The sequence below is a fragment of the Aspergillus alliaceus genome (genome assembly GCF_009176365.1).
Source record: "Aspergillus alliaceus strain CBS 536.65 unplaced genomic scaffold BDW43scaffold_101, whole genome shotgun sequence".
In the NCBI taxonomy this organism is placed as follows: Eukaryota; Fungi; Ascomycota; class Eurotiomycetes; order Eurotiales; family Aspergillaceae; genus Aspergillus; species Aspergillus alliaceus.
The window spans coordinates 1-11,145 of NW_022474784.1; the positions used below are offsets into that span (position 1 = coordinate 1).

Consider the following 11,145-nt stretch of genomic DNA (forward strand, 5'->3'; position numbering starts at 1 on the left):
AAAAAAAAAAAAAAAAAAAAAAAAAAAAAAAAAAAAAAAAAAAAAAAAAAAAAAAAAAAAAAAAAAGTCTAAGTAAATAAAGAAACAATCTAACAAATAAAATTAGAGTGAAAGGCAGACCAAACGATAAAATGTAGGCCCAAAAAACCAAAACCAAAATCAAAATTAAAATAAAATAAAAAAGAAGGGGAAAAGGAAGCCCTCGGACCCGAAACCTAGTCTCACCTGACCATCGCCCAAAACGAACCGGCGCGTTGCAGATCTTCTCTATTCCTAAAAATAGTGCGTCTAGTCCAGGGACCGACCAGCGCGACGTGGCCGACCGGACCCGGACCCGCCCTCAATCGCGGGGAGATGTTCGATGGACGGATCACAGCTTGGGATTTTGCATATCGCAATTAAACTTGTTATGGGGCCTAGGGGTCTGGTGTGGTTCCCCTTGTTTCTTGATTTTTTCTTTTGGTGCTCCATTGCTGGTGTCTCAGATCTGAGAGGGGGTCGGTTGGTTTGGACCCTGGGGCCCTTTTATATTTGGTTGGTTTGATTAGGGAGTTGGGTTTGTTGAGTTGGGGGTTTCGTCGTGGTTTGGAGATTTTCTTGACATTATTTCTTGATTAATTGCTTGAGAAGACTAGATTGCAGTCAAGGAACCCTTTTTAGGTAGTTGTTGATTGGGGATTTACCTAATATTATGTAGTGGAGTATCGGGATCACTGCCTGTTGGTGCTTACAATACACGCACTGGACACAATCGATTCGGCACTGGTAGTTCTTGATTCCCATTAAGGATTGGATGCATTGGTTTGTTTGTTTTTCGTTGGTCAATGAAATGGTTTATTTGACCTGAGGAACTGAGATCGCCAGGATTCAGAACAAAAAGGGAAATTGAACGATGCCGTTTCGCCGTGCGACCGAAGCATCCGTGTCTCATACATACATGGCATTGACTGGCCAACACCAGTCTTGGCGCTCCAGCCCATATGAAAAAAGAAGATAGGGAAAAAAGATAAGAGGAATTAGAAGAAAATTAAAATTTATAGGAAGACGCCTTTCAAAACCCCTACCGAGTGCCCAGTAAAAAGATAACCAATTAATGCCCTATTCCTGAGATGCCCGTCGTAATGAATATCCAGATGTAGATAGAGAAACGAGAAAGAAAAATAAGATAGTCGATGATCGACAATGAATGTGTTGATATGAAACAAAAAAATTGAGATATGGGTATTGTGTAGGTCAATGACCACAAAAGAGATGTTTGTTGTTGTTGTTGTACTAGTAACCAAGGATTGTTTAGGTGAAAATCACGAATCAGATGGCTTGTGAGGTGAAGAGTTTGGTTTCAATGTAATGCTGGACAAGGTCCTAGCAAAGTATGGAAGTGTGGATGAAAAGGACCCCACCCTTGATTAGGCGAAGTAGGGTCCCGACCGGTAGACGATTCGTTTAGATTTCATAGGATCAATGCACTGTAAATGAAAAGGCACAGGATGATCTTAGCCGCTATAGAGAGCCGTGCACGTGTCATGGTCGAATATAAATCCTATGACAGGCTGGCGGACTCCATCGTGTATCATGTGTTTATCGAAATGAGATTAATATCGAAGCACCTTGACCACGTTATATCGTCATACCGGTCGAAGACCTTGCGTTGGTTGTCAGTCGGCCGTCAGAGAATGGACTGCACCCGGGCGACGGTTCGTAAGACGATGAGTTGATTGTAGAACCCTGACACATGTGTAGCGCTACCGTCCACCCTGTGAGTGGTCCGAACCAGAGTGGCCGGAGCTTCTTTGTCTAGCGGCAAGCCATTCTGCAGCTGCGTCCTGTCGTGAGACGGGGGTCTTCTGGTCGTCTAGTCGGCTGTTTGTTCGGTTCTGAGGCATAAGGTTATTTAATTCTGCAGCAAGAGCGGAAGCTGTGTAATGACGAAGCTCCTTCTCCTCACGCTCGTCTTCCTTCAACAAGCGCTTAAGATCCGTCTTCCCAGAATTCTCACGGCGCTTCCTTCTAATTTCGAGAATTACCCAATGAACAACCTCTTCAGGAGCCCGGTTCCGTGGTGCTCCATGCTTTGCCGGGCTTCGTACATATCGACGCGTGACATCGGTGGCGCCATCAATCGAGAATGCAATGCAATATGACATCTTTCGACCCCAGCCTGAAGATGATTGTTAGTTTGAGTCAGTAAAGTCAGCTGTGGAAACACAAACCTTCAGCATAGAGACGGGGCTGGTCCCACGCTTCTTCGCATGCATCTACATGCACCCAGCGTCTCTGGTGTTCAGAATATACCTCGGTCCAGACGTAGTCCTCCGAGTTCCACACCCATCTTACTCGACCACCGAGTGCTCTGCAGAACATGCTGAAGCAATTTGCCCATTCACCTACACGACCCCGTCGGCTCTGTAAAAGTTGCCAAACATCGGAATAGCGAGGGAATCTCTCATAGCACCCGCATGTTGGTTCAGAGCATCGGTAAAGTTCTACTCGAGTTGCACCACGGGCAGTCTCGTCAGGCGAAGGTGGTGTATTGCCCTGGGCGATTGTAGGCATGAAGCATCGTGAGCAGGGGGGGTTGTTGACGAATTGAAAAAATGATCGTTTGAACCATCTGTAAGAATCGCGGTTAGTACTAATTGCCATAACTTGTGATAGTAGCCATTAAACGAACCTCAAAAGAGCCCTGATGACACAATCTTGGTACCCCCATTCGGGCCTCCCACCAATGCTAGCAGCCTGTGCTTGCATAATCTGACTCTCCTCCTCGGCCTCTGAGTACAACCGGTCAAGTGGAATCAGGGAGAGAGCTTCGTCGAGAAGTCCTGGGTTCTCGTACTTTGTCGGTGTTACAGAGAGGACATGAAGGAGGTTTCGGAATTTTAACGACGCCTGATCCTGGGGCGGCGATGGAACAATTGGTAACCCTTGCAACATCGAGGCTTGAGTGGGTCGATACGGTTGGGGTTGTGGTGAGAATTGGGGTGGCTGAAAGGGAGCTGCGGTCGGAGGTGGTGGTGGTGCTCGCGAGGGATGAGGTGGTGCGTACGGCCCAGGCGAAGGAATCTGAGATGGAGACGGTGACGGGGAATGAGTCCGAGCCCTCGAGTGTTCCTGAAGACGATGAAATCTCTTATTGCGCATCAGTTGTTCAAAAGCGTGGGTGAGCTCGGAAGCGTCGAAGTTGTTAGAGGTTTGCGCCCGCTGGGCGTGGTGTATACTATCTGCCATAGTGGTGTGGTAGGGGGTGAACGGCACCAACGGCGATCGGTCGGATTTGACACTCCAGGTTGAATGAATTCTCAATGACACCCTTCGAGGACGGATAGTGTTTATGTCCTTTTCTCTCTTAGTCGAAGTCAAAGAAGAGAGAAGGAGAAGGGTGGAGGGAGAGTCTAGGGTGGTGATCGTTGGTCGAGTCAGTAGGAAAGGAAGAAGGATGATGATGGTTAGTGAAGTCAGTCCGTAGGGTAATAGTCGCACAGCCCAACTAAGCGGTCGCCACGCTTGGCGTTTGGGTCAACGTAAGTCGTGTCCGCGACTGCAAATCACCACAAAGAATTTCGAGGTGGAATTAGCAACGAAAGAGAAAATGATTTTTCACTCTGTCGCCCTTGCAAGTCCAATTCGAGATGAAAAGGAAAGGCTTCAAGGTTAACGAAGCGGAAGAGAAAAGAATTAATTAGGGGAAGAAAAAAGAAAGAAAGGAAGAAAGAAAAAGAAAATAAAAAACGGTAAGAAAAGAAAAGCAAAAAAGAATATAGGGACTGGAGAGGAGAGTAGATCCCAAAAGGGAGAGAGGAGGAAGAATGAGAGAGGGTCAGTCTAGGTGGAGAGGGAGGGAGAGGAAAGAGAAGAGTGTAGATAGACTAAACTACTATACGTACTAGTTGATGAATTTTCAGGTCACTGGCCTTTTTTCCACGCCAGCAGCGAGGGCGAAGCGTCGTCAGCCTTGGGGTCTTCGCCCCAATCAGGGCTCTGCATTTGCACCGCAAGCCGCGTGTGTGCCGCCCCGAAACAGTTAACTGAACCATGGCCAAGACCCTTTGGCTGCCCGCTAAACTAAACTGTTTCCATACGTCTAACGCACTGTGTCCCAAAGGATTTGGCAATACGATACATGCCCTTTGTATGTATCTTTTTAACTTACTTGGCAGTCAATTTGGGTTGTCATCTCTATCGATTCTACACACCCCTCCCCCAAAAAGTTAACGGCTTATCCCGACATGACTGTCAAGATTTCACGAGCATATCCGTCCAGCTCCACCCGTTTGACTCTTTTCATTCGCATTGTGATGGTTCTCTCTCCCCACCAGCTGAGGAGTATGCTGATGAATCTCTTAAAAGCTTGGCCCTATCCGTGTGGATTTTTATCTTTCTGGATGGTCTCATCCCATGCGACTCTACATACACGACTACGCAATCCACTCGCCCATTGATAAACCCCAACCTGTTATCACCCGCTTTTTGTGATACGTCCTGTACATCCATGATGCACTCCAACTCCAATTGATAGGAGGGGCACATAGAAGACTCAGTGTACTTCATTTGGCCATACAGCCCAAATGACCTCGTCTCAACGTCAGCTCAGTCTTACGCGGCTCTGATCAACAGACTAAAAATGTCACCATTTTTTCCTTAGGATACGAACCGTGCACGTTAACCAGCACGCGGGACAAGCTAGAGGAACGCTGGGGGAACACTCTCGGCACACTCGGCGTTAATTTGGGGAAATTCTGACAGTTGTCGTCCTTTCTCAGCCCCATCAAGACGAGCAGAAAGGTCCCTCTTCCCGACGAATCAGGAAATTCAAGAGCGCGGTTTGAACCGTAGCCTTACGAATGTCATGACCATTCGCCAGAAGAAATCTCAACCACAATTCGTAGTATTTCGAATACCCGCTTACCTCATTTGCTGACGAATCATCGACCATGGATATAATATAAACGTGGTCAGGAAGTAATAATTCCAATATCGGGGGAGCCCGAAATATATTAATAATTGAACGGCCAGTGAAGGAACCATTGAAAAATTCTGTCTGCATAGGCATACGCCATCATTCACATAGTCTAGAGACAATCCATCAGATCTGTGCCACGCCAACCCGCCAAATCAGCCAACGACACCGGTTCGGGGAAGATCGTGATGATCTTTCATGAGAATCAAACTTCAGTCAAGGGGACGGTCCCTAATTGCTGGTCTTAGTTGAGATTCTTCGAAGTTCTTTTTGTTTTTTCTCTTATACTGGATGCTCGTATATTGGCCGCAAATTATATGACACTTGCTATATACCTACACACCCAGATTCTGTACATATAAAAAGGACCTGTTGTGTCTCTAAGCTAGGTGCATACGCGGCTTTCTGTACTCTAATGAAAGCATCTCCACTCGACTGACTGTTGGTGATGCATCTTGTGTATCTGGTCTGCACATTGCCACCTACATAACAAATCCTTCTTGATCAGGCCATTACGACCGTCATGTACATACCTATGTATGTATGCATGTGCAGTATGTAGGGGAGCATACCTTTTGAACAGTTCGACCAGGTTCTAGGACATAAGTGATTTTTCTTTCCCTGGATTCGGAAAATAAGGACCAGAGGACTCGGCGTTACAGAAATTACGGCAACCTTCCAAGATAGTGGCGGAGACGCGCAAGCGTCCGTCTTGGCAGAGGACAAGATCTGGCTAGAGCAGCCCAAGGATCCACTTGACTAGACCCCTTTCGCCCTGATGGCCAGACGTGACAAGAAAGCCTAGTCCCAGACCCTGGCTGTCCAGGGGGCTTGGCGTGGATACCTCATCCGCTCTTGGAAGCTTTCTTCGATGATTCTCCCTCTGCCTTTCCTTTTTCGACTTTTTGACTTTTTCAACCCCCCAGGTTCAGGGTCCTTTGTTGCTACTTTCTTCGTCTTTCTCGTCTTTCGCGTCTTTCTTCTATTTATTATTATTATTATTATTGTTATTATTATTGTTATTATTATTCTCACTATCCCGTATCGTCCCTCAAGGTCGGACAGAAAATACGGAGTAGCATTCACTGCATGAATCAGGGTGTTTGTCCGACAAGAGACAGAGGGAGAGACGGTAGGACCTGACCAAGCCACAGGCTTAAGCATGCCATCTGCCGGGCCAAGTGAGGCTTAACCAACAACCTCGGACCAGTCGATCTGCATCCCATAGCGGTCTGGGAAAGGGAAAGAGAAAAACGTGATGATCGAATTATCCATGTTTTTACCCAGGGAGTCATGATTCAACAGCTTGGCAGCGGGAACCAGTCAATCTATGCGCCGGGAGGATTCGACAATGTCTCATAGAGTTATACTATACGCTACCGGTGGCCATTGTCAATCATGAAAACGTACAGTTACCAATTGTTCATGTTATTGGCTTGGTTCTAGGCTTTGAGACCCCGAGACAATGCTTGACCGTCGCTTGGTTTGAGACCAGTTAGGTTACACTCACGTCATCCCTGGCCACAAGCCGCGTACCCTGCTTAAGTTGGTACAACCTCCCTCCTATCATGCAAAGCACTTCTATACAAAGGAAGTAGATGGCACATCTTTTGCCATGGATGATGTTGACATTATCTCACGACTACATCGGTCTACGTCCCTGGACAATGGATAAGCTTCGTATTATATAACACTATCTTATCGAGTGTTTTGCAAATGTAACAATGGTTCTGCAACCCTGTACCCCCGTTCTAGATGCTGCTCGTAAAACGGTGAAGTCAACATGATAGAAAGCCCCAAATTGAAGGAAAATTAAAAACGTCAACTTTATGGGGTGCGTCAACCCCCTTCGGCGATCATCTCGACGTGGCCAGCCTACTCTAGCACAGATATCGCATGATGTCAACCCCGCAATATCGAGAGTCCTACTCGGTACCTTTTGACCACAACCAAGTGTACTGTAAAGCTTCCATCGTAGGTGGACACATACCTCATTCAACAAGTAGTCATTGAGCATTTGTAAACATGACTTGTAACAATAGACATAACCACAATGAACTTGAGGAAAGGTGCTCACAGAGACGCCATTGCGTCCGACATCTTTGTCAGTTTCTATAGTTACAGAAACCTAAATTGATTATGGAGACTGAGCTGAACGATCACGAGATGCCAAACAACCACATGGCGCATAAGCATCAATGCTACCATAGCATTTTGTGGCGCAGCATTATTCAGTTCGGACCTTGCAAACCGAGGTGCCTAATGGGTGACAAATGTTCGCATTACTCAGCTCGGACCCCGCAAACCCGAGGTAATTAATGTTTGGCCCTCCTGCTGAACCAGCCAATAGAATCCACGGGATCTCGAGATCTAGTATATTGAATACTGGTAGTAGAGAACATATGTTGGCTGAGGGCCAAGGGATATAGTATCGGACATAGAGTGCAGAGAAATGTTATTTAAACCAGGTAATGACCCATGTTGTTATAGTAAGGTTCAATCACAAATAAGCAAACAGTATAGCTACACAACTTACTGTACATCAGATCCCAATATCAACAACACACCCATCGATTTTTAGCCCAAAACAACAACATTCCAGCATGTCCAAGCTCATCACCGTCTTCGGCGCCACTGGTAATCAGGGCGGCTCTGTGATCAAACACATCCTAGCCGATCACCAGCTCTCCAAACAATTCAAGATCCGCGGCATCACCCGCGATACCTCCAAGCCTGCCGCCCAGGAGCTGCAAAAGCATGGAGTGGAGGTCATCAGAGTCAGTCCCCAAGATCTCCACGTGTCCAGGCCAACCTATAAAGTATCTATCTAACCTCGCACAGGCCGATCTGAGTTCCGTCGAATCCCTCCGCACAGCCCTCCAAGGATCCCACACCATCTTCCTGGTAACAAACTACTGGGAATACGTCAGCAAGGACACCGAAATCAGACAGGGCAAGAACGTCGCCGATGTAGCCAAGGAGCTCGGCACTCAGCACCTCATCTTCTCGTCCCTCGTTCACGTCACCGAAGGAACGAATGGCCGACTCAGCCATGTACCCCATTTCGACGGCAAAGCCGAAATAGAACGATACATCCGGGCCTCAGGCGTCCCCTGCACTTTCGTCCTTCCCGGATACTTCATGTCCAACTATCTGCAGATGCTTAATAAGGGCGAGGATGGTGCTTACCAGCTCCTTTACCCCGTTGATGGGGCTAAGGCTCGGTTTCCCTTATTCGATGCTGCGAGTGATACCGGTAAGTTCTGTGTCCCACTTTCCATGGGTATAGACTGGGATTGAGTATGTCTGACGATGAATAGGTCTCTTCGTTAAAGCTGCTATTAAGCATGCTGCCGAATTGAACGGGAAGCAGATTCTTGCGGCGGTGGATTATTATACCGCCCAGGAGATTGTTGACATCTTCACCGAGGTTGCGGGCAAGAAGGCTGTCTTTGTGTCGGTCTCCGCTGATCAATATAAAGCTGTTCTTCCGCCGCCCGTGGCGCAGGAGTTTCTGGAGAACCATCTGTTGATTGAGTCGCCTGGGTATTTCCTTGGGCAGGGCCTAGATGAGAGCTTGAAGCTTCTTGATGCTAAACCGACTTCTTTTGCTGAATTTGTTAAGAAGAATGCGGGTGCTTGGCAATAGATTATCTGTTGGGATTGTGTCTTTGATACACTTGGATAAGGGGGGTGAGGATCTTGTGACCAGGCCTCATAAATAAATAGATGGCCGTTCTGCCTGTGGTCCTTTTCTCTGTGTGTAAAAAGGTTTGTACCCAGCTGGGGACATGATGAGCTTCCATTGTAAGCAAGATTAGTAGGACACTAATGAATTAACTCCGCGCATTGGCATTCCGTCAACACCAGTTCACTGTCATTATGGCTATTTATACTGAGCTAAAATATGACTGTTGATAGGTTTCGTTAGATCGTCATTCGATCTATGTATTACAATCATTTGCTATGCCGCTACGAAAAGGAATATGTGTCGTACGTTTGTCTGTACTGAGGAAGATAGAAAAGAACGAAGGGGAGACAGTTCTTAGTCTATCAATGACTTGCATTGAGACAACTCAGCCACAAATGACTGACCCCAGAAAGCACTGTACTCGGCGTTAATATTGCTAAAGAAAAATAAGCCCGGTCGGGTATAGACATACCTTGTGTATTTCGAAATATACTTGTAGAGCTTCGAGAATTGAATGGCACGCTTTTCTTCGGTAATCGAAACTGCCTCGTGGTACGCCTCCGCTAGATCTTCGGTATTCCATGGGTTAACGACAAGGCTTCCGTTAAGGCTCTGAGCAGCACCGGCAAACTCAGACAGTATCAGAACGCCTTTACGTTTCTGTTGAGTTGCAATGTACTCGAAGGATACCAGGTTCATTCCATCTCTTGTCGAAGAAACAATGCAGGCATCCGATGCCGCATACAGAGCAATAAGTTCGTCGAAGCTCACTGACTTGTGCATGAAGTGGATAGGCATATAGTCCACAGTCCCTATGGTACTTGTTAGTGTGGCATTATGATGGGAGTATCATAAGGGCATACCGAATTTGCCATTGATTCTTCCCACTAGCTCATTTACTACTGCTCTCAGGTTCTGGTACTCTTCCACATCCTGACGACTTGGGACAGCCACCTGAACCAGAACGACTTTGCCCACCCATTCTGGATGGTTTTGGAGAAAGACTTCTAGTGCATGTAACTTCTGAGGAATGCCCTTGATATAGTCGAGGCGATCAACGCTGACCATCAACTTTGTTCCCTGGAATTTATTTTCTAGGCTTGCGATGCGATTTTGCACCTTTGGGCTCTTCAAGCCTTCAGTGAACTTGTCGGGGTCGATCCCAATAGGGAAAGCTCCCACATTGATAGTCCTACCCTCGTACTTCACGCTACTAGGGGTTGTCACCGATCCGCTAGAGGGACTGTCAGCTGATCCCGTAACCTGATAAGAAAGCTTGATATACATACAGTATGTGAGCGCAGCTACTTAAGAAATGACGTGCGTAGTCGTAGGTGTGGAAGCCAATCAATTGACAATGCGATAAGCCTCGCAGGAGTTCTGCTCTGACTGGTAAGATTCTGTAGATCTCGCTGCTGGGGAATGGTGTGTGGAGGAAGAATCCAATTCGAATGTTCTTCTTTCCCAGGAGACTAAGTTGCTCTTGAAGCAATTCTGGAAGAAGCATGAGATGATAGTCATGCACCCAGACCAGGTCACCCTCTTGGGCCTCCTTAGCAATAGTCTTGGCGAATAGAAGATTTGCCTCTCGGTAGGCATCCCAAGCACCCTCGTCAAACACAATCTCACCAGGGTGATAGTGCAACAGGGGCCAGAGGATCGAATCTAGTGAGTTATTTTAGCACGGTCCTGCTGCTAGGGCGCCAGAGAAGGGGGGGGGTTTGGCTGCAAGTCAGACACTGGCGCCGGGAGCTGAGGAAAGGCACTTACTGGAGAAGCCATTGTAATGTCGATCCGCTAATTTGTCATCCATAAACACTGGAGTTGCATTGAATTCATCCTTGAGTCTCTGTTTCACAGAAGGGATCTCATCCTCCGGCACTTCCAATCCGGGCCAACCGTACCACTGAAAAGTTGTTGTCTTTGAGAGACCACTCAACCCGGTCACTAGCCCACCGGAAGACATAGAGAATTCATATTTGCCATGTCCAGATCGTCTAATTGTGATAGGAAGACGATTGGAGGCAATCAGGAGGCGTGAGTCGCCCAGCAATGAGTCGACAGTGGCCATGGAGAAGAAGGGTGTAAGGGGTTGGAAATGAGCAACGGAATCTTGAGAGAAAAGAATTAACTAGTACGGTAGATAGGGTTACGACGATCGTATTATTTATTCGAGGAGGAGATATACGAAGAAAGAAGTTGGAGGTGGCGATGAGCTGGTAAATTGATTGATATCAATCAACAAAGGAAGAGAAGCAACGTGATGCTCTCTGTCTACTAATGTTTGAGTCTTTTGTCTTCTGCGGCCCAAAACAGGCTTAAGGTCCTTTTTGCCTCTTTTCAGTATTGTAGAGTATCCACTTCCAATCCTTCTCCTCTTTTCCTCTTTTTTCTTTCTTCCCCTTCCCCATCATCCCCCTCCATTGATGCTTTTCTGCCCAATTATCCCTCATAATCCCTTATGACTGAATGACTCGTCGGGTTCCATGTGCTTCTC

The 11,145-nt window shown here is 46.9% G+C and overlaps 4 protein-coding genes across 4 annotated transcripts; 2 read left to right on the forward strand and 2 right to left on the reverse strand.

Annotated features, from left to right (window-relative positions):
* Positions 1 to 1,728: 1,728 nt before the first annotated feature.
* png1 (peptide-N4-(N-acetyl-beta-glucosaminyl)asparagine amidase) lies at positions 1,729 to 3,547 on the reverse strand. Its single transcript, XM_032039238.1, has 3 exons — positions 2,672 to 3,547; positions 2,211 to 2,611; positions 1,729 to 2,158 (listed from the first exon to the last, which is right to left on the reverse strand). Exons 1-3 carry the CDS (start codon positions 3,226 to 3,228, stop codon positions 1,743 to 1,745), a joined length of 1,374 nt encoding a protein of 457 aa, XP_031893911.1. The 5' UTR covers positions 3,229 to 3,547; the 3' UTR covers positions 1,729 to 1,742.
* A 542-nt stretch (positions 3,548 to 4,089) lies between these two features.
* BDW43DRAFT_20956 (uncharacterized protein) lies at positions 4,090 to 4,639 on the forward strand. The gene has a single exon (XM_032039245.1). The coding sequence runs from the start codon at positions 4,121 to 4,123 to the stop codon at positions 4,511 to 4,513; it is 393 nt and encodes a 130-aa protein (XP_031893912.1). The 5' UTR covers positions 4,090 to 4,120; the 3' UTR covers positions 4,514 to 4,639.
* A 2,765-nt stretch (positions 4,640 to 7,404) lies between these two features.
* On the forward strand, positions 7,405 to 8,804 carry BDW43DRAFT_20997 (NmrA/HSCARG family protein). The gene is made up of 4 exons (XM_032039248.1): positions 7,405 to 7,425; positions 7,504 to 7,734; positions 7,799 to 8,213; positions 8,278 to 8,804. Exons 2-4 carry the CDS (start codon positions 7,561 to 7,563, stop codon positions 8,604 to 8,606), a joined length of 918 nt encoding a protein of 305 aa, XP_031893913.1. The 5' UTR covers positions 7,405 to 7,425; positions 7,504 to 7,560; the 3' UTR covers positions 8,607 to 8,804.
* A 78-nt stretch (positions 8,805 to 8,882) lies between these two features.
* On the reverse strand, positions 8,883 to 10,908 carry BDW43DRAFT_21075 (glycosyltransferase family 20 protein). Its single transcript, XM_032039252.1, has 5 exons — positions 10,419 to 10,908; positions 9,938 to 10,313; positions 9,512 to 9,882; positions 9,121 to 9,460; positions 8,883 to 9,063 (listed from the first exon to the last, which is right to left on the reverse strand). Exons 1-5 carry the CDS (start codon positions 10,717 to 10,719, stop codon positions 9,003 to 9,005), a joined length of 1,449 nt encoding a protein of 482 aa, XP_031893914.1. The 5' UTR covers positions 10,720 to 10,908; the 3' UTR covers positions 8,883 to 9,002.
* Positions 10,909 to 11,145: the final 237 nt, after the last annotated feature.

What these genes read in the sequence shown, in the direction of transcription:
- png1 (XM_032039238.1), bottom strand. Translation starts at nt 3,228, where the DNA reads ATGGCAGATAGTATACACCACGCCCAGCGGGCGCAAACCTCTAACAAC. An exon ending in GTCATCAGGGCTCTTTTGAG is followed by an intron (nt 2,612 to 2,671) that starts GTTCGTTTAATG and finishes CGATTCTTACAG; the next exon opens with ATGGTTCAAACGATCATTTT. An exon ending in GCCCCGTCTCTATGCTGAAG is followed by an intron (nt 2,159 to 2,210) that starts GTTTGTGTTTCC and finishes AATCATCTTCAG; the next exon opens with GCTGGGGTCGAAAGATGTCA.
- BDW43DRAFT_20956 (XM_032039245.1), top strand. Translation starts at nt 4,121, where the DNA reads ATGCCCTTTGTATGTATCTTTTTAACTTACTTGGCAGTCAATTTGGGT.
- BDW43DRAFT_20997 (XM_032039248.1), top strand. Translation starts at nt 7,561, where the DNA reads ATGTCCAAGCTCATCACCGTCTTCGGCGCCACTGGTAATCAGGGCGGC. An exon ending in ATGGAGTGGAGGTCATCAGA is followed by an intron (nt 7,735 to 7,798) that starts GTCAGTCCCCAA and finishes AACCTCGCACAG; the next exon opens with GCCGATCTGAGTTCCGTCGA. An exon ending in CGATGCTGCGAGTGATACCG is followed by an intron (nt 8,214 to 8,277) that starts GTAAGTTCTGTG and finishes GACGATGAATAG; the next exon opens with GTCTCTTCGTTAAAGCTGCT.
- BDW43DRAFT_21075 (XM_032039252.1), bottom strand. Translation starts at nt 10,719, where the DNA reads ATGGCCACTGTCGACTCATTGCTGGGCGACTCACGCCTCCTGATTGCC. An exon ending in AAGAATCAATGGCAAATTCG is followed by an intron (nt 9,461 to 9,511) that starts GTATGCCCTTAT and finishes CAAGTACCATAG; the next exon opens with GGACTGTGGACTATATGCCT. An exon ending in TATATTTCGAAATACACAAG is followed by an intron (nt 9,064 to 9,120) that starts GTATGTCTATAC and finishes CGCCGAGTACAG; the next exon opens with TGCTTTCTGGGGTCAGTCAT.